Source organism: Eschrichtius robustus, chromosome 14, assembly GCF_028021215.1.
Source record: "Eschrichtius robustus isolate mEscRob2 chromosome 14, mEscRob2.pri, whole genome shotgun sequence".
NCBI classification, from domain to species: Eukaryota; Metazoa; Chordata; class Mammalia; order Artiodactyla; family Eschrichtiidae; genus Eschrichtius; species Eschrichtius robustus.
This window is the reverse complement of record NC_090837.1, coordinates 10,222,075-10,245,280: the sequence shown is the minus strand read 5'-3', so window position 1 is coordinate 10,245,280 and position 23,206 is coordinate 10,222,075. Positions and strand designations below refer to the sequence as shown.

The following is a 23,206-nucleotide window of genomic DNA, read 5'->3' as shown; positions in this document are numbered from 1 at the left end:
GAAATGGGGTGATGTGCTATGGCAGAGGAAATGGATCAGGGGCCTGCTTCTCTGTGCGGTGACATCTGAGCTGACACCTGAAGGATGAGAAGGCGCTGACCCTCCAAAGCTCTGGAAGGAAACAAGCTCCAGGGAGGGGGTGGATAACGCCAAGGTCTTGACGCAGGACTGAGCTGACACATCAAGAGCCCAATGGTATCAGTTAACTATACTGACCAAATTGTTGTTTATTCCATCCCCAAGCTAGTCAGTTTGGTTCTGTTTCATTTTACAAAAACAGCTAACACTAATTATGTTGGCTGAATAATGTCCCTCCACCAAGATGTCCACATCCTAATCTCTGGAACCTGTGGATCTGTCACCCCATGTGGCAAAGGGGACTTCGCAGATGTGAGTACGTTAAGGATTTTGAGATGGCGAGGCTCTCCTGGATTACATGGGGTGGGTCCAGCATAACCACAAGGGTCCTCTTAAGATGGAAGCAGAGGACGAGAGGAGAGGTGACGACAGAAGTAGGGTCACAGTCAGAGGGAGGCTGGAAGATGCTACACCGTTGGCTGTGGAAACGGGGGAAGGGGCCAAAGCCAAGGAAACTGGGAGGCCTCTAGAAGCTGAAAAAGGCAAGGAAACTGATTCTTTCCTAGAGGCTCCAGAGGGTGCAGCCTTGTAGACCTTGCTTCCAGCCCAGTAAAATCCATCTTGGACTTCTGACCTCCAGAAATATAAAGTAATGAATCTGTGTTGTTATAAGCCACTAAATTTGTGGTCACTTGTTACAGCAGCCAGAGGAGACTCATACACCTACTGAGCACCGATTCTATATGCACGGTTCTGTCCTAAAGCGAGGCATGTTTTAACTCTGTAGTCCCCACAACGACTCTATGAGACATTATTCTCATTTTATAGATGAGGAAACTGAGGCCCAGAGAGCTTAAGCAACCTGCCAGTTAATAAATGGTTTCTGTTGGTCCCAATAGAGAGCTGGGGTAGAGAGACTGACGACGCACCTGATATAACACTCAGGATAGTATCACAAAAATAATGTAGTGTGACCTCCAGAGAATGGGCTAGAAGGATGCTCTCTCCACAAGGACGTACTTACCCACACACATACACATAACTCACACACCCTGCCTCATTCCTAAAAGCAGCTAATCACGGGTGGAGGGACTTCCCTGGTGGTCCAGTGGGTAAGACTCCATGCTCCCAATGCAGGGGGCCCAGGTTTGATCCCTGGTCGGGGAACTAGATCCCGCACGTATGCTACAACCAAGAACTCTGCATGCCGCAACTAAAGATCCTGCATGCCGCAAACGAAGATCCCGTGTGCCACAACTAAGACCCAGCACAGCCAAAATAAATAAATAAATAATGCTGTTTGTTTGTTTTAATCTGTTTAAAAAAAAAAAAAAAATTATGGGTGGAGATAACAGTTCTCATCCAGGGCAGCTTCCCTCAGTGGTTGGCACCCTGGGCATGAACACTGGGACTGGTGAAGGGCAGAGCTACAGAATTGGCCAACAAAGGTTCTTCTGCACGGAGGGCATGTGGCAGAGCCCACCGCTGCCCCACTGTCCGATTTTTGTTACCTTAGTAACGGGGTTGCAGGAGCTGCTTGTCAGAGAGCACTGGCACCCTACCAGCAGGTGAAAGTTCTGCTTTCCACTGCCCCAGACTACTTCCCTGCCTAAAAGAGGTCAGTTCCCTGCAGCAGCTCAGGGCTCTCTCCCCACAGCTCCCAGCCCAGTGACAAGGGGTGGCGTGATGGTGCTGGCTCGCAGTACCCCAGTGACAGCTCCCAACACACATACTGTAGGGCAGCCAAGTGAGTCAACACCCAGAGTCATGCAGCTCTGTTCAAAATCTGACCTTGCCACTCACTCACTCTGTGAGCTCTGTGAGCCTCGATTTCCTCATCTGTAAAATGGGGATAATTCTCAACCTACTTCCAAGAGTGCTTATGAGGATTAAGTGAGATAACCCATGGGAAGTCCTTATCACAGTGCCTGGCACATCATGAGGGTTCAATAAATGTCAACCGTCACTACTATCATTGTGGTTTCTATCATCATTACCCTTGCAACGGTGTGAGCGGCACGTGCCTCGCAGGCCTAAAACCCTTGCTTGAAACAGTGAAACGTGGGACTTCCCTGGTGATCCAGTGGTTAAGAATCCGCCTTCCAGTGCAGGGGACACAGGTTCGATCCCTGGTCGGGGAACTAAGATCCCACATGCCACGGGGCGACTAAGCCCACAGGCCGCAACTAAGACCCGACGCCGCCGAGTAAATAAAGAAATATTTTTAAAGAAAGAAAGAAAGAAAGAAGTAGTGAAACTCAGGGGGCTGAATTTGCTCCATGCTATTATTCACATTAGAACAAATGCTGATTATTCACAGAAATGGGCACCAGGGACTGAAATCCAGAAATAAATCTTTTTTTAAAATCTCACTTTGGGCTAAAAATTTTAACCAAGTTCTGCTCCTCTCACTGGCCTATTTTCTACCCAAATCTAGTCAAAACACATACAAACACATATATTTTGTTTTTGACCTGAGATGAACTGGGTTGCTTGGCACGGCCTTGAGTTGCCTTCGCTATTTCCTTTATTCCTGATGTTATTCTGGTGGGTGGGCTAGAGAAGACCCGACCACCCAAGGAGGGAGGGATGATCCACAGACCGGGTCCCCGGTCCTTCAGTCATCAGGAGTCACCCACACTGACACGAGTCAGGGATGACAAGAGGGGCCACGGCTCTCTGGGCCCGAGCGCAAAACCGGCACCCTTGGAGAAGAACGATTACATGGGTGCATGATGATGGGATGGGAGGTGGCTCTCAAAACTTGATGACACGCGGAGGGCAGGCTCCAGAGGGGTGTGAAGTGCGCTCCCGTGGGTACAAAGCCCATTGCTTATTCACCCAAAAAAAGCCTTTCTAGGTCACCTGTTAACGGGGCCCAGAATCAGGGAGATGCGCAGCCCCCATCCACTGGCACCCGCAGGAGACGATGCACCAGCCCCTCCCCGTCACCGGAGTCCAACTCCCTCATTCTGCTATTTTGATGCTTGACAAATGTTCACTGTTTAGAAGTTCTAAGTATGGCAATTAAGTCTCTTCAGAATAAAGGTGCTAAAGAAATCTTTTTTTTTTTTTTTTAGAATAAATAAAAGTTACATCTAAAAAAAAAAAAGCTGGGGGCTTCCCTGGTGGCACAGCGGTTGAGAAACCGCCTGCCAATGCAGGGGTCACGGGTTCGAGCCCTGGTCCGGGAAGATCCCACATGCCGCGGAGCAACTAAGCCCGTGCGCCACAACTACTGAGCCTGCGCTCTAGAGCCCACGAGCCACAACTACTGAAGCCCACGCGCCTAGAGCCCGTGCTCTGCAACAAGAGAAGCCACCGCAATGAGAAGCCTGCGCACTGCAACGAAGAGCAGCCCCCGCTCGCCGCAACTAGAGAAAGCCCGCGTGCAGCAACGAAGACCCAACGCAGCCAAAAATAAATAAATAAATAAATAAATTTATCTTTAAAAAGCTATGGTAAGTTTGCTGTGACTAAACCCAGGTTGTAGCAACGATCCTGTAAACAGTAATGGGCTTGGAGGATGAGGCTGGGGGATGAGGACAGAAGGGGGAAAGGTCACTGCAGATTTCTAGAACGACTCTGGTCTTCAGATCGGCTACACATTAGAATCACTTGAAGAGCTTTTTAAAAATTACCAATGTCAGCCAGTGAAAACACTCGTGTGACGCTATAATGGTGGATACACATTATCATACCATTGTCCTAACTCACAGAATGTATACCACCAAGAGTGAACCCTAAATAGGGAGGAGGTTCAGTGATCGTAACAAAGGCACCCCTCTGGGGGGGGCTGTTGATAACGCGGGAGGCTGTGCATGAGTGGGGGGCAGGGGGCATGCGGGAAATCTCTGTACCTCTTGCTAGTATTGCTGTGAGCCTAAAACTGTTCTAAAAAAACTAAAGTTAAAAAAAAAAAAACTGATATCCAGGGCCCAACCAGACCAATTAAATCAGAGACAGAAAGGCTGGGAGTGGGGCCTGGGTAACACCATTTTTATTAAGCTCCCAGGTGATTCTAATGTACAAACAGGCTTGAGAACCATGGTGCTAATTAGAACAAAGTACATGTGATTTAAGGTCCAGGCATTTAAAACTCACAGTATGACCGCCCCCAGCATTTGGTTCCAGGTGGCACTTTGGTCAGGCCATTTAACTGGTGCCTTTTGGTCACTCTTTCAGTGGAAACACAATTTTGAAGTTAATCATGGTGAGCTATGAATTTCAAGAAAATGTACAAATTTCAGACACTGATTAAAGACTATTCCTACCCCCTCAATTTTAGTAAGTCAACTAAAAATATACCATTTCCATGAATTTCTATAAAAGAAATATACTAGAGACAGGTATGGCTCAACTTGACGTATTTGTATTCTATTTATTTTTCATGTAGACACTTAGGCCAATTCAATCACGAGTGTCAATGATAAGTAAGCTCTCAATATGTACTTCTTGAATGAATAGATTTCCCCCCCCAGTAGATATTATGAAATATTATCACAACTTACTTATTTTTTATAGGATTTGCATTATCCGTCCTTCTGACTTTGAAAGCAAGAGCAAATTATTGCTGACATCTGTACTATTCTAGAATTGACTGCGATGTAAATCATAGCTTGAGAGGTTTGATCCAAAGCTGGCCTCAGAGCCACCGGACTATTACCAAATACAGCCCTGTCCTCTTCAAGTAGCAACTCTGCTGGTCTAAAATCATCCTGAAAAGTACCATTTCAACAAGGGTGGTAATATTTAAAGAGCTGATGCTATTGTTTCTTTAAGAGAAGGAAAGTACAAAAAATCCTGTAACTGGTTGTAACTCTAAAGCTACTGGTGATGGGCACGGAATTGCTGTAAAAAAAACTATTTCTGTTGACCCTGAAATGGGACAGAGTCTACCTGCTAACTTAAGAAAGAGTTGCCAGGGCTTCCCTGGTGGCACAGTGGTTGAGAATCCGTCTGCCAATGGAGGGGACACAAGTTCGAGCCCTGATCTGGGAAGATCCTACATGCCGTGGAGCAACTAAACCCGTGCGCCACAACTACTGAGCCTGCGCTCTAGAGCCTGTGAGCCACAACTACTGAGCCCACATGCCACAACTACTGAAGCCCGCGCACCTAGAGCCCGTGCTCTGCAACAAGAGAAGCCACCGCAATGAGAAGCCTTGCACCACAACGAAGAGTAGCCCCTGCTTGCTACAACTAGAGAAAGCCCATGCACAGCAATAAAGACCTGACACAGCCAAAAATAAATAAATAAAATAAATTTAAAAAGAAAAAAAGAGTTGCCAGAATTCTCCTTTGTTCTCAAAATTCTCAAACTTCAACAGATACGGGCATACCTTGTTTTACTATGTTTTGCTTTATTAAACTTAACAGATATTGGGATTTTTACAAATGGAAGTTTGTGCAACTCTGTGTCAAGCAAGTCTACTGGCGCCATTTTTCCAACAGCATTTGCTCACTTCCTGTCTCTGTGTCACATTTTGGTAACTCTCACAATACTTCAAACTTTTTCATTATTATTATACAGTAAGTCCCCTACATACGAACAAGTTCTGTTCCGAGAGCACGTTCATAAGTCCAATTTGTTCGTTAAGTCCAGCGAAGTTAGCCTAGCTACCCAACTAACACAATCGGCTGTATAGTACTGTACTGTAACAGGTTTATACTTTTCACACAAATAATACATAAAAAACAAACACAAAAAATAAAGAAAACATTTTTAATCTTACAGCACAGTGTCTTGAAAAGTACAGTAGTACCAGCTACATCACTTCTGCTTTTACACTTGCTTCTGGACATCGTGGGCTTGAAATAAAGATACTGTACTTCTGTACTCTATACAGTACTGTAAAGTACACAAAAGCACAACCACTGGTAGAGGATGCATGTATGTGACAATGTACACCAGACAGGTGAACTAATTTATGTGACTGGACGTTCGAACACACGTTCGCATCTTTGAAAGTTCGCGACTTGAAGGTTCGTAGGTAGGGGACTTACTGCACTTGTTATGGTGATCTGTGATCTTTGATGTTAGTATTGTAATTGTTTTGAGGCACCACAAACCGCACCCACATAAGACAGTGAACTTAATTAATGTTGTGGGTGTTCTGACTGCCTCCCCTTCCAGCCACTCCCCATCTCTCTCCCTCTCCTCGGGCCTCCCTATTCCCTGAGTCACAATACTGAAATTAGGCCAATTAATAACCCTACAATAGTCTCTAAGTGGTCAAGTGAAAGGAATTGTCACAGGTCACTCACTTTAAATCAAAAGCTAGAAATGATTAAGCTCAGTGAGGAAGGAATGTCAAAAGCCGAGATAGGCTGAAAGCTAGGCTTCTTCGGCCAGTTAGCCAAGTTGTGAATGCAAAGGAAAAGTTCTTGAAGGAAATTAAAAGTGCTCCTCCAGTGAACACATGAATGATAAGAAAGCAAAACAGCCTTATTGCTGACGTGAAGGAACTTTTAATGGTCTGGATAGATGATTACACCAGTCACAGCATTCCCTTAAGCCCAAGCCTAATCCAGAGCAAGATAGTGATTCCTCTGATGGATCTGGGCAAAGTGAATTGAAAATCTTCTGGAAAGGATTCACCATTCTAGATGCCATTAAGGACATTTGTGATTCATGGGAAGATGTCAAAATATCAACATGAACAGGAGGTTTGGAAGAAGTTGATTCCAACCCTCATGGATGACACTGAGGGTTTTAAGACTTCAGTGGAGGAAGGAACTGCAGATGTGATGGAAATAGCAAGAAAACTATAGAGTTAGAAGTGGAGCCTGAAGAGGTAACTGAATTGCTGGAATCTCATGATAAAGCTTTAATAGACTAGGAGTTGATTCTTACGGATGAGCAAAGAAAGTGATTTCTTGAGGTGGAATCTACTCCTGGTGAAGGTGCTGTGAAGACTGCTGAAATGACAACACAGGATTTAGAATATTACATAAACTTAGCTGATAAAGCAGCAGCAGGGTTTCAGATTAACTCCAGTTTTGCAAGATGTTCTATTATGGGTAAAATGCTATCAAATAGCATTGCACACTACAGAGAAACCGTTTGTGAAAGGAAGAGTCAATCAGTGTAGCAGACATCACTGTGGTCTTATTTTAAGAAATTGCCACAGCCATCCCAGCCCTCAGCAAACATGACCCTGATCAGGCAACAGCCATCAGCATGGAGGCAAGACCCTGCACCAGCAAGAAGATTATGACTCACTGAAGTTTCAGGCGATGGTTCGCATTTTTTAGCAATCAAGTATTTTTTAATTAAGGAATGTACATTGTTTAGACATAATGCTATTGCACACTTAATAGACTATGGTATACCATAAACATAACTTTTACATGCACTGGGAAATCAAAAACAACTGTGTGACTTGCTTTATTGCAATATTTACCCTACTGTAGTGAATACTGCGATACTCCAAGGTACACCTGTATTTTTTGACCACCTTCTACAAGTGAGTGTAAGATAGATAGATAGAAATGATGTATATATATCCCTTATACATCAGGGAGAATATAAAAGCCCTGTGATCCCATGAGAGGTACGTGTGGACCAGTGGTTCTCAACTGGGGCAATTTTGCCTCTCATAGGACAGGTGGCAATGTCTGGAGACTTTTCTGATTTTCACAACTGGGGGTGGGAGTGCTATTAACATCTAGTGGGTAAAGGCTAGAGATGCTGCTCAACAATTCTACAACCCACAGGACAACCCCCCACAAAAAGAATTATCCAGCCCAACACGTCAATAGCGTCAAGTTGCAAAACTCTGCTGTGGAGGCTATGAAGTTAAGGAAGCCACAATTCCTGTCCTCAAAGAAGTAGCAATGTAGGAGAGAGAATTAATGCCACCACCTTTATTATCAAGAATAGCGCCCATTTATTGAGCACAACGTCAGGCACTGTGCTTGGTACTTTAGGGGTAACCTCACTGAACCCTCCAACAATCCTCTAAGGAGGGTATTATTATCCTGTGGCACTGAGGCTAAGGAGCAGCTTACCCTATGGCCTCTACATTCTCCTATCAACCACATTAGGACGACTGGGGTACAGGTGATGGGCAGGAGAGCTGGGTTTTGGTTCAAAGTTGGGCTCTGCAACCCATCAAGTCATGGGAATCCCAACTCTGCTACTTTTTGGCTGGACGGCCTCGGACAAACCCAAGAAAAGAAACCCAAGAAAACTGCCCCAGAGACTCGGAGGAGCGAAGTCAAAGAGGATGGGGAAATGGATCATGCAAGGGAAGGTAACTTCTACCCATGACTGCGTGCAATGCTGGGAGGGCGATTCCAAGGCCGGAACAGCCTGGGTACCCAAGAACATCCATATGCCAGGTCAGTCCACAGCCACCCCCCAGAAGCAGCTCAACTCATGCACAAGAGCAACCCTTCCTCCATCACTTGGTGGCTCAGGGGGGTAGTTAAATAGGACAGTACAGATTTTACAGGTCCAGGCTGGTTCATGCTCTGGGCTCGATGAGATGCAGTACAATGAGGATGCTAATAAAAGAATATGCAGCCTGCCCACACACTGCTTGCCTACTCCTCCTGGCTGCATCTCTGATACACAGCCCGTTGTCCCCATGGAGAGAAAAGGCACTTCGGAGCAGCGGGTGCATGCAGCCACCCACCCACACACAGCAGTGCTGTCTCTTCAAGCACAAAGCCAAGTTTGGGTTTTCCTTTTTTTTCCAGCTTCTATTTTCTAGAAAAATTTACTCTGAAATCAACATCTCTTCCTGATATACACATGTGCTTTATAATTATAGAGGTCCAAAGAGTATTAATAAAGGTAATGGTATATGACACAGAGGGAATGTGGGGCTTGGTCGTTACTGCTGCAGCAGAAAGAACGTTTTCTTAAAATGTGTTCGATGCGACCTAAAAATTGCTTTTACATGTAACCTCAACGTTTAAGGAAAAATGACAAAATGCAGTTTTTTCGATGTCTATAAATAACTCCCATAACTCAAAAAAAAATTTCCTTAATAAAGCTATCAATAGAATACGTCATATCAAAAGAGAATACAATCTGTATTTCCAACCTAAAAGAAGGTATATGTGCTCAGTTCTCTCTATCACTACGGTAATAACTAAGATCATGCTTAAGCATCAAGCCATCCATTTATTTCCTTAGGAAGAGGACACCAAGCCTGCAAGACATGCCTCCACATCACAGATCACATCGATCACAAATCACAGATATTCTTGAGATAACCAAGAATGGATACTGGAGGCTAAAATGAGGGAATCGAAATTAACTCAGCTGAGAGCTCTACCTTAATTGTGGCCAACGGCACTAAAAATACATGCAAGCGCAAGATGTAATATGGTGCAAAAAATAAAACACTCATCAGCATTCTGTTCCAAAAATATATTGGCTTTTAAGATTGAGCATTCTGAAATTTATGAACTAACTTTATAAGCCCGTTTAAAAATACACACTGGTGTCCATCATGAACACTTGGAAATACAGTAGTCCCCCTTGATTCACAGTTTCACTTTCCATGGTTTCAGTTACCCGTGGTCAACTGTGGTCCAAAAATATTACATGAAAAATTCTAGAAATAAACAATTTATAAGCTTTCAATTGAGCACCGATCTGAGCAGCATGATGAAATCTTGCGCTGCCCTGCTCTGTCCCACCTGGGACGTTATTCATCCCTTTCTCCAGCCTACCCATGCTGTATACGCTACCGGCTAGCCAACACAGTTATCGGATTGACTGTCGAAACATCGCAGTGCCTGTGTTCAAGTAAACCTTATTATACTTAATAACAGCCCCAAAGCCCAAGAGTAGTGATGCGGCAATTCTGATATCCTCTTACTGTGTCTAATTTATAAATTAAACTTTATCATAGGTATGTATGTATGTATAGGGAAAAAAATATATAGGGAGGGTTCGGCACTACACGCTGTTTCAAGCATCCACTGGGGGTCTTGGGACGTGTTCCCAGAAGGTAAGAGGGAACTACTACCCCAAAAATACCGCTCTTCTAAAAAGCTTCTGAATCTAGCTAGCTTCGGGGCACCTCCTTGCCAACCCACACACACACCACATACACACACACACAGAGCAGTGGTCTCCAGCTGAATTAGAACATATGCTTTGGAATGACTCAAGAATCATTTATTAAAACTCACTCTATTAATAAAAGTATAGTTACATGATTTCTAATACAGTCCCCACCTCTAAGCCAGTGCCTAGCTTCGCAGGTTAATTTCACTGGTATACCACCACCTCTTGCCTGGATGGCTGCAGTAACTTAACCTGTCTCCCTGAAGCCAACTCTTGTCATCCTGCTGTCCACCACACCGTGATCAGAGGGCCCCTCTGTACCATGAGAACCAGACCCTCCACGTCCCTACTCAAAATCCTGCAAAGGCTTCCTGCTCATTGCAAATAGAGCAAAATCCAAAACCAAAGGCCCTGCCTACCTCTTCTCGGACCACTTCCCCTGTGCATCCGGAAGCTCTGGCTACTCCAACGTGCTTTCTGGACACCCACTGGACACCCATGGGCTACTGCCGGCCTCAGGGACTAAAGCGCTGGTTCCCAGCCATTGCCCACCAAGGTTCAAGATTTCTTCAGAGCACTTCCCACCATCTGAAAAATGTCTTACCCGTGAACTTACTTATCCTCTCTCTCCCTGCACAGAATGTTAGCTTCCCGAAGGCAGGGACCTTATCTATCTTGCTCAGTCATGCCACAAGGCTTATAACTACATGTTTGTTCAATGAACGAATGAATGAATGTGCCAAGCACTTCTGTGCCCCAGGCAGTCTCAGTTTAAAGGTCACAGTGGGACAAAGTGATCCAAAATAAGAAGTGAGTTGAATCAATGCTGACTTGAGAAAGCGCTCTGGCCCTCACACGGGAAATGCTCAGTATTGGTTCTGGATGGCACGGTCACGATGACACACATGCTGTCCCATCCAGGGGACGCTCAAGCGCTGGAGGGTGGGTGGGAGTGCGTGACCTCCAGGCTGGCCACAGCGCACGTCCACCTCCCCCAGCACCGAGTTCCAGACCCTGCTGGAACTAGGTCCTACCAGGAGCCTGCAGTGTGTTTTACAGAAGGTATAGCCAACCAACATATCACAGACTCCATTCTGAGTAAAAAATTGGATAGAGACATTAGGAAATCTGTCAGGCACCCCCATGGAGCCTGATTCTCTCAATGGGCAGAAACCAGCAAGATGTCTTTATAAAGAGGAGTGGGGAAGAAAAGAGACTCAAAAGCACCCCTGGGCCCATCTTCACCCCTAAGTAACAACAAATATGAAATGAACACTCACTCTGCTCCCGGCACTAACACTACATGCTCTGCGTGACCCCACAATAAACCCAGCAGATTGGCACGAATAACCTCCACTTTATACGTAAGGGAAGTGATGCTGAGAGGTCAAATGCCTTGTTAGCACAGCTAGTGAGGCAGGGAGCCTTGACTTGAACCTACATCTACCTGGTCCCAAAGCCTAGACTTGCAACGAGTGCGCAGCATTCCGTCCCCCAAAACAAAGAATGCTTGTATCAGCTCTAAAGTTAAAAGCTGGAAAAGTTGGCCATCCTCTGCCACACGCATGGTGAGTGAACTTAAGAAGTAACCCAAGCGTGCTTCCCTGGTGGCGCAGTGGTTAAGGATCCGCCTGCCAATGCAGGGGACACGGGTTTGAGCCCTGGTCCAGGAAGATCCCACATGCCATGGAGCAGCTAAGCCCGTGCGCCACAACTACTGAGCCTGCAATCTAGAGCCCGCAAGCCACAACTACTGAGCCCACGTGCCACAACTACTGAAGCCTGCACTCCTAGAGCACGTGCTCCACAACAAGAGAAGCCACCGCCTGCGCACTGCAACGAAGAGTAGCCCCCGCTAGCCGCAACTAGAGAAAGCCCGCGTGCAGCAAAGAAGACCCAACGCAGCCAATAAATAAATAAATGTTCCTTAAAAAAAAAAAAAAAGAAGTAACCCAAGCTTCTTGATCAATTTCCTTATCTGTAAAACAACAGGTTACCGCTGGGATTAAATGAGAATGTTCATCAAGCCCTTAGAATAGTGTCTGGTACAGTGAGTTCTCAGTAAAGTCATCTCTTTTCGCCTTTATTATTAGGCTAGTCCGTCGATCCTGCACAGTCTAGCAGAGTCAGGATTGTTAGAGGCAGGGCAGTGTAGTGGTCCAGGCTATGGGTCTAAGTCTCAGATCTGTTACTACCTGCAAAACCTCAGGAAAGTAACCTAACCTTGCTGAGCCTCGGTGTCCTCCTCTGTAAAATGAGGATAATACCAGCTACCTCATACAGTTACAGTGAGATTGTGACGACTTAATGAGACAACGCATGTGAAGGGGCATTCGGCACAGTTCTGGGCGCACAGCAAGTACTCAATAGACGACAGCATCCATGAGCAGCTGTATAAACTGTGCAGAAGAATTGGAATAATCCCTGGCTACTTCTAATTCAATTTGACAAATGTTCATTGAAGGCCTGCCAGAGGCAAGGCCCCGCTGCATGCAAAGGGTGGAAGACACCATCCCCAACATCGATGAGCGTTGAGCAGCTGGGCCAGACATAGGGTACAAGGAGGAGGGGTGAGTGAGAAAGCAGGCTGGGGTCTTGGCACACCAGGCTTGAACACCAAGCTCAGGAGTGGTCATTAATTCCGTGCACGTCGTGATGCTACTGAAGGGCTGAGCAGGAAAATGACATCATCCCACATGTGCTTTGGGAGAATTCCACCCTCTGTAGAGAATGGATTAGACCGGGGAAAACCGGAGGCAGATGAATCAGTCGGGAGGCTACTGCAGTAGTCCAAAACTCAATGAGGGGTGGTGGTGAGGACAGAAAACCGGGCATAGACACAAGAGGCACAACTTTGAAAACTCGGCAACTGATGAGATGGTGGGGGAGATGAAAAATAGTTTAAGATGACTCCGTTTTCTTGCCTAGAAAGGTAGAGAAAGTGGTGGTTTCTTAAATGAAATGAGGAAAACTAAACTGGCACCGAGTGGCTTACTGAGTGAGCAAGTGAGTCTGTGTTGGGAACAGGGATGGAGAGACGCTGGTAGGACATTCTGGTGATGATGAACAGGGCACAATGGAAGGAAGGCCATGGGGAAGTGAGAGTTACAGCCAACGGAATGAGGTCACCCAGAACAGGCTTAAAAAACAACTAAGGTGGAGCTTTAGGGGACGGTGCAACATCTCAAGGGCGGCCTGAAACAGACAGGGAAGAGGGAGAACGGCAGTCAGAGAGGAAGGAGGGAAAACCAAGTTTCCATAACGTGGAAGAGAAGAAAGGAGAAAGTTTCAAGGCACACGTGGCAACTAATGGTATCATGTGGTGGGGCGGCAACCACTAAACACAGTGGTTGGGTGGAATCCGTGGCTTCTGAGACAGTGGTTTCCACAGAGTTGGAGAGGCTGGAAAAGAGGCATTGAGGGTAGGCTATTCTTTCAGGAAGTTCGTCAGAGAAAGGAAGGTGAGAGAGGTCAGGAGACTCAAGACAAGGAAAACAGAGAGAACCGAGAGAAATTCACTTAGGGGAAGGGACACTTGCCAAACTGGCACCAAGATTGGGAACATCCAGCACCATTTAGTCAATTACTGTCTTCTTAAGGGATCCGAGGCAACCATGCAAATCAGCGTGTGTAGACCAGCAAAAAAATGCACTCGACAGATCTTCCGGAGCGTAATCTTCAGGACTGGGCTGGTATCGTTTGGATTAGATTTCCTAAAGGTATCTTTAAGACAAATGAAGGCGGCAGAATGGTCCTGCCAGGCCTGCGAGGCAAGCACGCACAGTCTAAATAGAGAACAGAATAAGGCAAGAAGAACAAGATGTGCTTGACTTAGAGAGAGAAGAAATTGAGCAAGAGGAGAAAACCCCACAAAATACACGTAGGCGAGTCTTAGGCACCTGGTCGGGATGACCATGGAGTGGAAACAGCACGGGGCACTTTAGGGCAGTGTCCACGGGCAGGAGCTGGGGAAGGTTTTGTAACTGATTTGGGAGGTACAAACGATGCATACCTTTGTGAACCAGAGCAGATTCTGCTACTGTTCAAACAATCAAAACACAGGTGAGGCTGTTTGCCATAGGGATCTGTAGGCAGTGTGCACAATGACAGACAGCCTTGGGCTGGAGGTGGAAAGGAACAGAGTTTTTAAGGGAAGATCACCCCCTGCATGGATGGCGGGAAGCAGCGAAGTACAAAACGCAGATGTGAACAGACACGGGTCTCAGAATCGTCAACAAATTGAGAGCTGTGGCCATAAAAATGATTTGAATCGATTCACCCAGTGCTTACCGAGTGGCTTGTCTATGATAAGCCTGAAGGGAGAGTGGAGGGCAAGGTCAATGCAGTCCCCTGTCCTCGCCAAGCTTACACTCAAGCAAATGAAAACTCTCGGGGAGAGAGTGTGTATGCATGTGTTCATGTACACACACACACAAGGCGAGAGCCTCTAAATGAAAAGAGGAAGAAGTCAGAAACATCCAAGAGCTACACAGTCTACCTACTCAATAAACTCGCAGAGGTTGAAAACAAAGCCCAGCCTTTCCACCGCCCGTCAGCTCTCATCCCACCCTGCCCCACCCCACTGCTCAGTCACTGCCCATGATGGGCCTCTGCTTCTGAAAAGCACGTGAACCTGGGGACCCCACGTAAATGTCCCCATTTCTCTTGCCTGTGGCATTTATTTGGCAGCCTAGCACAGTGGCTAAGAGACCCTGGAGCCAACTTGCCTGGGTTCAAGTCCTGGCTGAGCCGCCGGGAGCCGTGTGACCTTGGGCAAGTTGCTTAGTCTCTCTCTGCACCTCCGTTTCCTCACTTGTAAAATGGGAATGACGACGGTACCTTCCTTGGGGGCTGTTGTTCAGTTTAAGTGAGTTAACCTGTGTAAAGTGATTGGACCAGAGCCTGGTACAGAGTCGGTACCCTGCAAGGATAAGCTGCTCTTATCTCCCTGCCCACCTGAAATTCTATGTGCCTCTCCACTCATCCAAATCCACTGTCTTCTAAGAAGCTGAGGCAAATATTCTACCTTCCATTAGTCCACTTATAAACTCAGTTCCAACACATGTATTTTCTGAGGGTCGATAATGTCCTGTGCTCCAGGAAAACCAGGATGAATAAGACCCAGCCCTGCCTTTGAGATCACAGCCGACGTGGGGAAACAGACAGATACTCCAACAAAGATGATCACTGTACTTTGGCAAGAACTGGGAATTGGCATTACCCATTAAGTGCCCCCATGTCAGATTTTTTGCCTTCCTCTCCCAACTCTCCTAAGGCACTTAGATATCCAATGTTTACATGATATTCTGCAGTCAGGGTGTTTGCTTTGTGTCCCATGAAGTATTTCACACGTATACTTGTTTAACTGGATGGGAAGGAACCCATTCTGGGACTGGGCCTTCAAATTCTGGCCCCCAGTCCACTCCACCCAACAACCACCTTTAACCTGCAGGGATCTGGAGGTTGCATATTAACTTGTGGTGGGTCAGGATGTTCAAGCATCACTAGCAGAGAGTTCTCAGGGCCTGGGAAGCTGGGTTTCTGGTCTGGCATGACTTTGGACCATTTAATTATTGCTGAGTTCTTTCCATATCTTCTTCAAATATATAGAAGGACACCATGCATATAGAGACTAGTGTAGTGGTAATAACAAAAATAATAACAGTGGACATTCCGTGTGACTTTTCCACGTGCCAGGGACTAGACCAAGTGCTTTACATATTTCATATAATCCTCAAAACAGCCCTAAGAGGCAAGTTATCATTATTACCTCACCTTGCAGTTGAGGAAACTGACATGCAAAGAGGCCTCAGTAGAGCAAGGAAGAGGCACCCGAAACTGGTTCTCTGAAAATCTGGAAAGGCATTGGTGGAAGCCATTTTTCACTCTTCCACAGTCACAGTGTTTGGATGGCTGGTTCCAAGAATAAATTTTCAGATCCACCCAAAAGGAAAGGAAAAAGCCCTGACTCAAAAGAGAAAGCCCCCAACAGGGGGGCTAAATATAGCCTATTCAGACACTGTCATCCCACAGATTCCAGTCTCATCGAAATCCCATTGGTCCTCTAAGATTTCCAGCGTCTCCAGAAGCATAAAACCAGCATGCGTAAAAACTAACACAAAATACAAAACCAAATGGCTTTTTCCTTCTAGAGTTTATACTGAAGGTTTGCAGAGATGCACTGCTTCTAGGAAGAAGGAGAGGGACCTAAAAAAAAATGCACCCCACGCTGAGAGAGGAGGGAGGAGAGCTGGGATCCATTATATTTTTAAACTTTTAACACACTGATTTCTGTTACTCTCCCACCAGTGTGAAATTTCAGCCAACAGAGGCCCAGAGCAACACCCAGGCATTCAGAGCTTAGGGATTTAGTTTGGGTTATTGTTGGTTAAAAAGAAAGAGGCACCAGATTTGCACTAACTTTGCCATCATCCCACCCCAAAGACGACCAAAACTAGTTCTGTAGGATCTCTCCCGTGCCCTCCAACTCAAGCTGCAAGGAATTCCCACTACACCTCAGACATAGAATGCTGAGATCAAGATTCTTGTGAAACCTAAAATGACGCACTCAATGGCTGGCTTAAAAATAGTCTGGGGTCCCAAAAAAGAATCCTAAAAAGTGATGAGCAAATGCAACAATTAAAATCATTCTCACTGCCAGTCTCTGCGAAAATTCCTCTTTCATTCAGCTCCACCTCTGAACATTTCATTCTTTTCACTGGTAACAGATCTGGGGTCAGTTTTTCCCAACGCAGTACAGCAGCATCTGCAATCTCCTCGGTGGTGTGAAGAGTGAGTAACAGTACAGGTAATCAATGTGTGTAAATAAAAACCTGTGATGCTGAAACAGGGAGGGGAGAAGTAGAAACTCAGAAATACCAGGTCCCTGGTGGCGACGGTGGCGCCCCAGAACATTCCCCCCCAACCTCCAAATGAATTTTGTAACTATATGTTTACAAAGCTGCAGGGGCTTCTAAGTGATTTCATCACTGCATCTTTTCTACTGAATTTCTAAATGATGATGATCCAATACGTCCAGGGTCACCTACATCCAACAGGTGGGGTGAATTTCCAAAATGATGTTGGAGGTTTCACCCATAGGGCTGTCCCTGGCAGAATAAACAAATCCAACAGCGAGATCACATTGTAAGATATAAGATGAAAGGAAATCGTTCTGATTCCAACCCCAAATTGTCATGGAAAGGGCAATTAAAGCTCTCCCACCCAAAAACAGGAATACTTCAATTCCATCTTCCACATAAGAAATACAGTTTTGTTTGCATGGACTTTTTTTTCTTTTTTATGAGAATCTTAAGCATTCTGTCAGGTCATGAACAGAAGCTCATTTCATGCTCTAGAGATATATTTTGAACTACCAAAGGTAAAACAGTGTATCTTCAAATACAGTGAGCAATATAAACACAATCTAGGGGAAAAGGATCATGAGTAAATTAAAACAACAAATATTTATCGAGTGCCTGGGCCTTAATACTGAGAGGCCCCTGTCGGAGAGCTCCCTGAGCTTTCTGTGAGAAGCAGAAAGATGCAATTACAGTCTTCCTGAAAAATAAGCAATTAATCACACACTGCTTCAGATTAATTGCAATGCCTGAGAGCCCTCACATCATTCTGCCTTTGCCCCTGAAATCTTATTCCCTCATGTCCTTCCTGGTTTTTCAGATCACTGATTAGCACCCCAAGCAAGCTTTCATTCTGAGCCAGCTAGCCCACTGCTAACCAGAACTAGAACTCTCCACGCACCGCCGTCCAGTCCGACAGGTGACCTTCACTGTGCTGTGTGTGTCAAGGTTAAGCTGCCCAGTAACCATGCATCCTTTAACATTGGGCCTCCAATTCTGCCCTGCTCTTCGATGCTGGTACAAAACCTCCCAGCCCTCCTGGGCCATTTCAAATCCATCTGATGGCACATTCAACAGCTAGTGAGCTTTCTGCCTCTCCTCCCATTATCCAGATTGCTTTGGGGATGCAGAGCAAATTAGCCCGAAAGGTACAGCCAACACCACCAAAATCCAACCCCCAATTTTAATCCCAGCCCCCAGGGAGAGAGGAAAGAAGGGTCCCCTCGGTCTCTTGCAACACAAGCAGCTCTCTCAAATTCTATCGCAGCCCACAGCCTTACCTCCCATCAGTGCCCAGTTCCCCCCAGCTGTCTGAAATCTTTCCAGGAACATTACTGTCAAAATAGCACCCATGGGGAGACACTATCCAAGAACCTACGTGACATTCCCTCAAATCAATATCTGAGTTACGAGCACAACAAATCAGGACTAAATGCTGCCAAGAGAAGATCAAATTCTGCTCGTTTTCTAAGTGGGCAGCGACCGATCACCCAACATTACCCCGAGAGCCTCCAAGCAAGGGAGCTGGGGCATTGGGGGAATAACACAGCCAGTCCAAGACCTTCCCAGGGAACTCGAACCTCTGAACGCAGAATGTCATCGGATCAGGAGAACGAAGCAAGACACTGAGCTCTGACATCCACAGAGGCTACTGCATTTTAGAGAAATTCCAGGAGGCTGGAAGCCAGGGACCTCCCCCCGCCCAACCCCATCCCCAAGTCCCAAGTGCCATACTAATGCGTTTTTCTTTAGCTTTTTCAAGAATGGAGAAAGACTGATCATGTCAAGAGGTTTACAGTAATATTTATACTTCCATTTTCTAGTCTCCCGGTTTGTTTTTTCCCTTGTGAAGCCCAGTTTCTGTGAATCAATGACTCGGCTACATCATACTCCCTCCTGCTGGCTCACAGTAACGGGGCTCTCTCTGGCTGCCAGTGCTTTGCCGGCTCAGAGGCTCAGCTGCCGGATTCCCCAATCTCGCAGCAGACTTTGAGCCGAGCCGAGTACCATCTCTCCGTTAGAGCTCTGGTACAGCCACTTGCAGCTCAGGTAACCCCATCGGGAAACCTTTAGCTCGTGAGAAACGGATTTTAGGATTCTTTTAATACTGCCAAGAGAGCAACCTCCACCCACCCACCTGAGAGATAGAGGGATACACAGATGGAAAAATAGATAGTTCATCTTAACCCCGCACGTTCCTCCCTTCACCGAGGATCTGCACTGCTAGGTATCTCCCACTGTCTCCTCCCCCCTAAAGAAGACCAAAGACTGAAAAACTAACCCAAAGTACCCGATTGACAATTACGATGCTATGGACAGGAAGGGGTACCTTAAACACAGCAAAATGAGAATATGAACAGTCCACCCCTCCCAAAGCCCAACCAGGTCAACTGCTCTCCAAACGCAAGCTGATTAACAGCTTTCCTCCACCGCACTCCCCCCAGCCTGCCACGGCCACTGCCACCGCCGCCACCTTTGGGCTCTATGCCTTGCATCAATGCAGGTCCCTTAGAAAAGTCAAAATTTCACTTACTCAGATCTACCAAGAATTCCCAGTGCCTTGCTATACGAAAACCCCACAAACGGCAGTTCTTCTCCTGAGAAACCTGAGGGGTTCAGCTGGCACGGAGAGGATGAAACCCACGAATTCTTCTCTGGTTCATCAAAATTGGAGGTGTCATCATCAGACTTGAGGGTGGGAACGAAGGGGGGAGGAGCTGGTTAAAGAAAAACAAGAAGGGGTGGGGGGGGGGGGAGAAAAATTCAGCCGGATTCAACACTGTTGCGGAGAAGAAAATCGTCTCACTCCTTCAGCGTTCCCGATGGCACTGCAGCGCCTGCTTTCAATCTAGCTCACACACAGGCAGACCCAGCCTCTGCTCGGCTCTTACAGCAACAAGAGATTAACCCCTTCCCTGCCAACATGGCCACCAACCTGCAGACGGGCTGCCTTCCCTGCTGGGGTAAACTGAAGGGTAAACTCAAACAGGTCACTTGGTAGAACGAAAAGCACTTGGGGAACTTGCCTGAGCAAGCCACTCGTTCCTGATATTTCCAGAATGATGTTACAGAGCATCAGATGGCTGGTGCTGGTGTACCAGATGACCTAAACCTATTTATTTCCTCTTCCAGACAGGTCCAAATTATTAATATTTAGTGCAAATCACTGGGATAAGATGGAATTTCTACATTTCGTGGATTAACTGGAGTGAGAGGAAAGAACAGGAGAGAGGGTTTGGGAGGCATGTAACTCGTGTTAGGATAGCACTGCAGTCTAGCCCATTCATATCCGGATGAGTATACTCGGAGCACTTATGTACCACTTTTTTTTTTTTTTTTTTTTTTTTGCTCATTATCCCTCCTCCCCAGCTTGATCATGCCCCCTGAATCCACCGCAGTTTAATCAGCATAATGAAATGCCAGCCAGATAAAGTTCTTCCCGATGATGTACGGCACCCCTGTGCACTGATGGTGTGGATGGATGGCTGCGTCCTACCTCATTAAGGCATGACTCCTGGCTAGGGACGTCTTACATCTTCTCCACTTCCTGCGGACCTACTAAGCTCTCTCGGTCAGGGAGTTGGACACTTGTTCATCGTCACCAGGAAGCCACTCATTGTGGTGGGCTCCCAGGGGTGTAGCCAGCCAGAAGCGTTACCATGGCTGCGGGCTGAGGCGTCTGTAGCAGGTGGGCCGGGTGAGCTGGAGAGCCGGGCATCACACCCCCCGCAGTGCAGGCTTCATGCTCCCCACTCTGTGCGTGCGTGGTCTGGCGGTAACCCCACCTGGCCACCTGCGTGGCAGGGGCCAGTGCTGATCTGAGTGACAGAGCAGCATGAGTCACGGCCAGAGCTCTTGAGAGCGCCCCCTAGGACAGTTGTCACAGCCCTTCCCAGCCCAGGCTTCTTTTTTAACTCCTTGCTTTCTGGACAAAAGCTGTGTGCCAGATAGGAGCAGCAGTCTATTTTCCGCTTACAGACTCCAAAGAATCTGGCTGTTTCCAAAGCTCCCCAATGACAACAACAACATCGGAAGCAGCAGGCAGCATCAGGAAGGAGACAAAGTTGAAGGGATGTGGAGCGGGAGGAGATGAAGCCAGAATGAGGAGGTCTGGCAGCTCCCGGGAAATGCAAAAAAGAACATTCTCAGAACTCAGGTGCATTGAGATGTGGCAGGAGACTGAAAAACGTAAAACGTACACTTCCCGAAAATTATTTAACACCTCGAAGCTCTCAAGAGAATTTAAATCTTCCCTGTCAGTGTCAGAATCTACTTGCGTAACATGTTAAAAATTAGTTGATGGAAAGAAAAATTACATTGAATGCTTCAGCCCACCTCCCATGTGTACTTTCCATCAACATGGGCTCAAATCCAATCGGATTTCAATTACCCAATACCTTTTTTTAAAGCAAAAAAGAAAAAAAAAACACCTTTTAATGGAAATTATACTTCATGAGGATAAAAAAGAGAAGTTTCCCATCCCAAAATAAGGAAACTCAGGTAAAGACTGAGGAAATGTATGGAGAGAGATTTGCCGATGATATTAATATGGAAGCATCATGGCTGGTGGTGCAAACTTTGATTAAGTGGGTTCAAACCACAGCTCCACCACTTACCAGCACTGTGACCTTGGGAAAGTGCCTTAACCTCTCTGAGCCTCAGTTTCAACATACAGATAATTTCCTCAAAGGGCTGCTGGGAAGTTTAAATGAAAGAAATTTATATAAAGTGCTTACTGGTACAGTTCTTAGCATACAGTAAACACTCCATAAAGACTACCTGCTATTAGAGTAGGAATAAAGAGGTAGACATAGAGAATGGACTTGAGGACTTGGGGTGGGAGGGAGAAGCTGGGGCGAAGTGAGAGTAGCATCGACATATTTACACTACGGAATGTAAAATAGTTGGCTGGTGGGAAGCAGCAGCATAGCACAGGGAGATCAGCTCCGTGCTTTGCGATGACCTAGAGGGGTGGGATAGGGAGGATGGGAGGGAGGCTCAAGAGGGAGGGGATATGGGGACATGTGTATGCATATGGCTGATCTGCTTTGTTGTGCAACAGAAACTAACACAGTATTGTGAAGCAGTTATACTCCAATAAAGATCGATTTAAAAAAAAAAAAAAAGACTACCTGCTGCTGTTATTGCCCACATGACAGATGTTTATGACAGATCCTGCAGTTAGAAGGCTAGTGAGATACAGCAGAGTCTGTGTTGCATATTCTTCTTTTCTGCACAAGACACAGACACACTCACGTGGATGTTTGTGTTAATCATATCATTTCATTCTTAGCAGAAGTTTAATTCCCTTTCCACTATATACTAATTTATCTTTGGGAGACTGAAATAGAATTCCATTTCTGAGTGAGGAGTTTGATTAACATAGGGGCAGGAGCCACCCTCTGTGAAATAATTATGACTGAGAAATTCCATACTATAAAATAAGATCACTCTTTAAAACTCCATCACACTCAAGGCTAGCCCATTTAGTGGAGATTAGATAAAGGGCCAGGTAATCTTCAATAAGAGGGAGGAGAAGTCAACATGAAATGCCCCAGCTGCTAATAAGCGAGATACTCACAGGACAGATGAAAAGCTAAGAATGTCAGAGCCTCTAGACAGGTAGTCAGTTGGGTACAATGGGAAACTCTGAAAAGAGGGGCTTCTAGGGGCCACATTTGGGCAGGGAAAAGAGCCACAGCCTCAAGCCAAAGAGAAGTGGGGGAAGTGGAAATCCTCAACCTAAGAGAAAGTGATGGATGCTCACCCTTGTCCAGGGCCCTTTAGAAGAGAAATAGGGCAGCTATTAAAACTGTAGCCCCAGGTAGGGTGTCTGCGTTTACAGTATCCTACATGGTGAGGGAACTATAAGCCAAGAAATTATCAGCAATATTGGTCCAGGATCCCTTAGGGCACTGGCAGATGTAAGTGGATAAAAATCTGTAGGGCCACGTTCACAACCCAGGGCACACAAGACTCCTTCCTTCTCTCCCTCCCTCCCTCCCTCTCTCACTCCAACACACACACACACACACACACACCCAACTAGAAATGAGTTCACAATAAAAAGTAAAAACCAACAACTACACATAACAAGAAAAAAGAAACCACCCAAACTACCACGAAGGAGCATCAGCAGATACAAAAGTGGGAGAATTAGCCCCCAAAAAATTGCAGATAAGAGAACAATCTAAAATGGACCATAAAATAAATTTTCATTCATTATCAAGGTAAATGA

General features: G+C 46.1%; 1 protein-coding gene across 6 annotated transcripts in view; it reads right to left on the bottom strand.

Moving 5' to 3' along the window:
- The window catches only part of CIT (citron rho-interacting serine/threonine kinase), a 168,223-nt gene that overhangs the window by 82,246 nt on the left and 62,771 nt on the right, over positions 1–23,206 (bottom strand). For all 6 annotated transcript variants that reach the window (XM_068562804.1, XM_068562806.1, XM_068562805.1 and 3 more), the window contains one exon: positions 19,502–19,685. In XM_068562804.1, the coding sequence (XP_068418905.1) occupies positions 19,502–19,685 (184 nt within the window). The remainder of the gene's footprint in view (positions 1–19,501; positions 19,686–23,206) is intronic.